Here is a 327-nt window from a genome sequence, read left to right as displayed (position 1 = left end):
CGAAAACATTTTAAAAACAAAACAAAACAAAAAAGGCTAGATATTTTTTTTTATCCAAGGCAACAATTCTATATAATAAACTGAACAACCCAAGCGCATTTTCACATCCACTCAGCCTGCATTTTGGTAAACTTTACTGAAACCACTGTACTTTTCCATCGACTGAAAGCACATTTCCTCCGGTACACTTGGCTGCTACAGTCTCCTTCTTTTGTCCTGTTATCACACTCCCAGGGCACGCTAAGGTCAGGGCAGTACCGGTGGGTATCCTTGTAATGGTGGAATCCAGTGTTAAATTCACACACAGACACACATAAAAAAAAAAAA

At 38.8% G+C, this 327-nt stretch overlaps 1 protein-coding gene across 1 annotated transcript in view; it reads right to left on the bottom strand.

Annotated features, from left to right (window-relative positions):
- The window catches only part of LOC119593415, a gene marked incomplete in the record, with an annotated part of 4,729 nt that overhangs the window by 2,977 nt on the left and 1,425 nt on the right, over positions 1-327 (bottom strand). The window contains 1 exon segment of the mRNA XM_037942345.1: positions 152-269. Within this exon segment, the coding sequence (XP_037798273.1) occupies positions 152-269 (118 nt within the window).

The sequence above is a fragment of the Penaeus monodon genome, chromosome 32, assembly GCF_015228065.2.
Source record: "Penaeus monodon isolate SGIC_2016 chromosome 32, NSTDA_Pmon_1, whole genome shotgun sequence".
Taxonomy (NCBI): Eukaryota; Metazoa; Arthropoda; class Malacostraca; order Decapoda; family Penaeidae; genus Penaeus; species Penaeus monodon.
The sequence above is the reverse complement of the archived record's forward strand: the minus strand, read 5'-3'. Positions and strand labels throughout refer to the sequence as shown.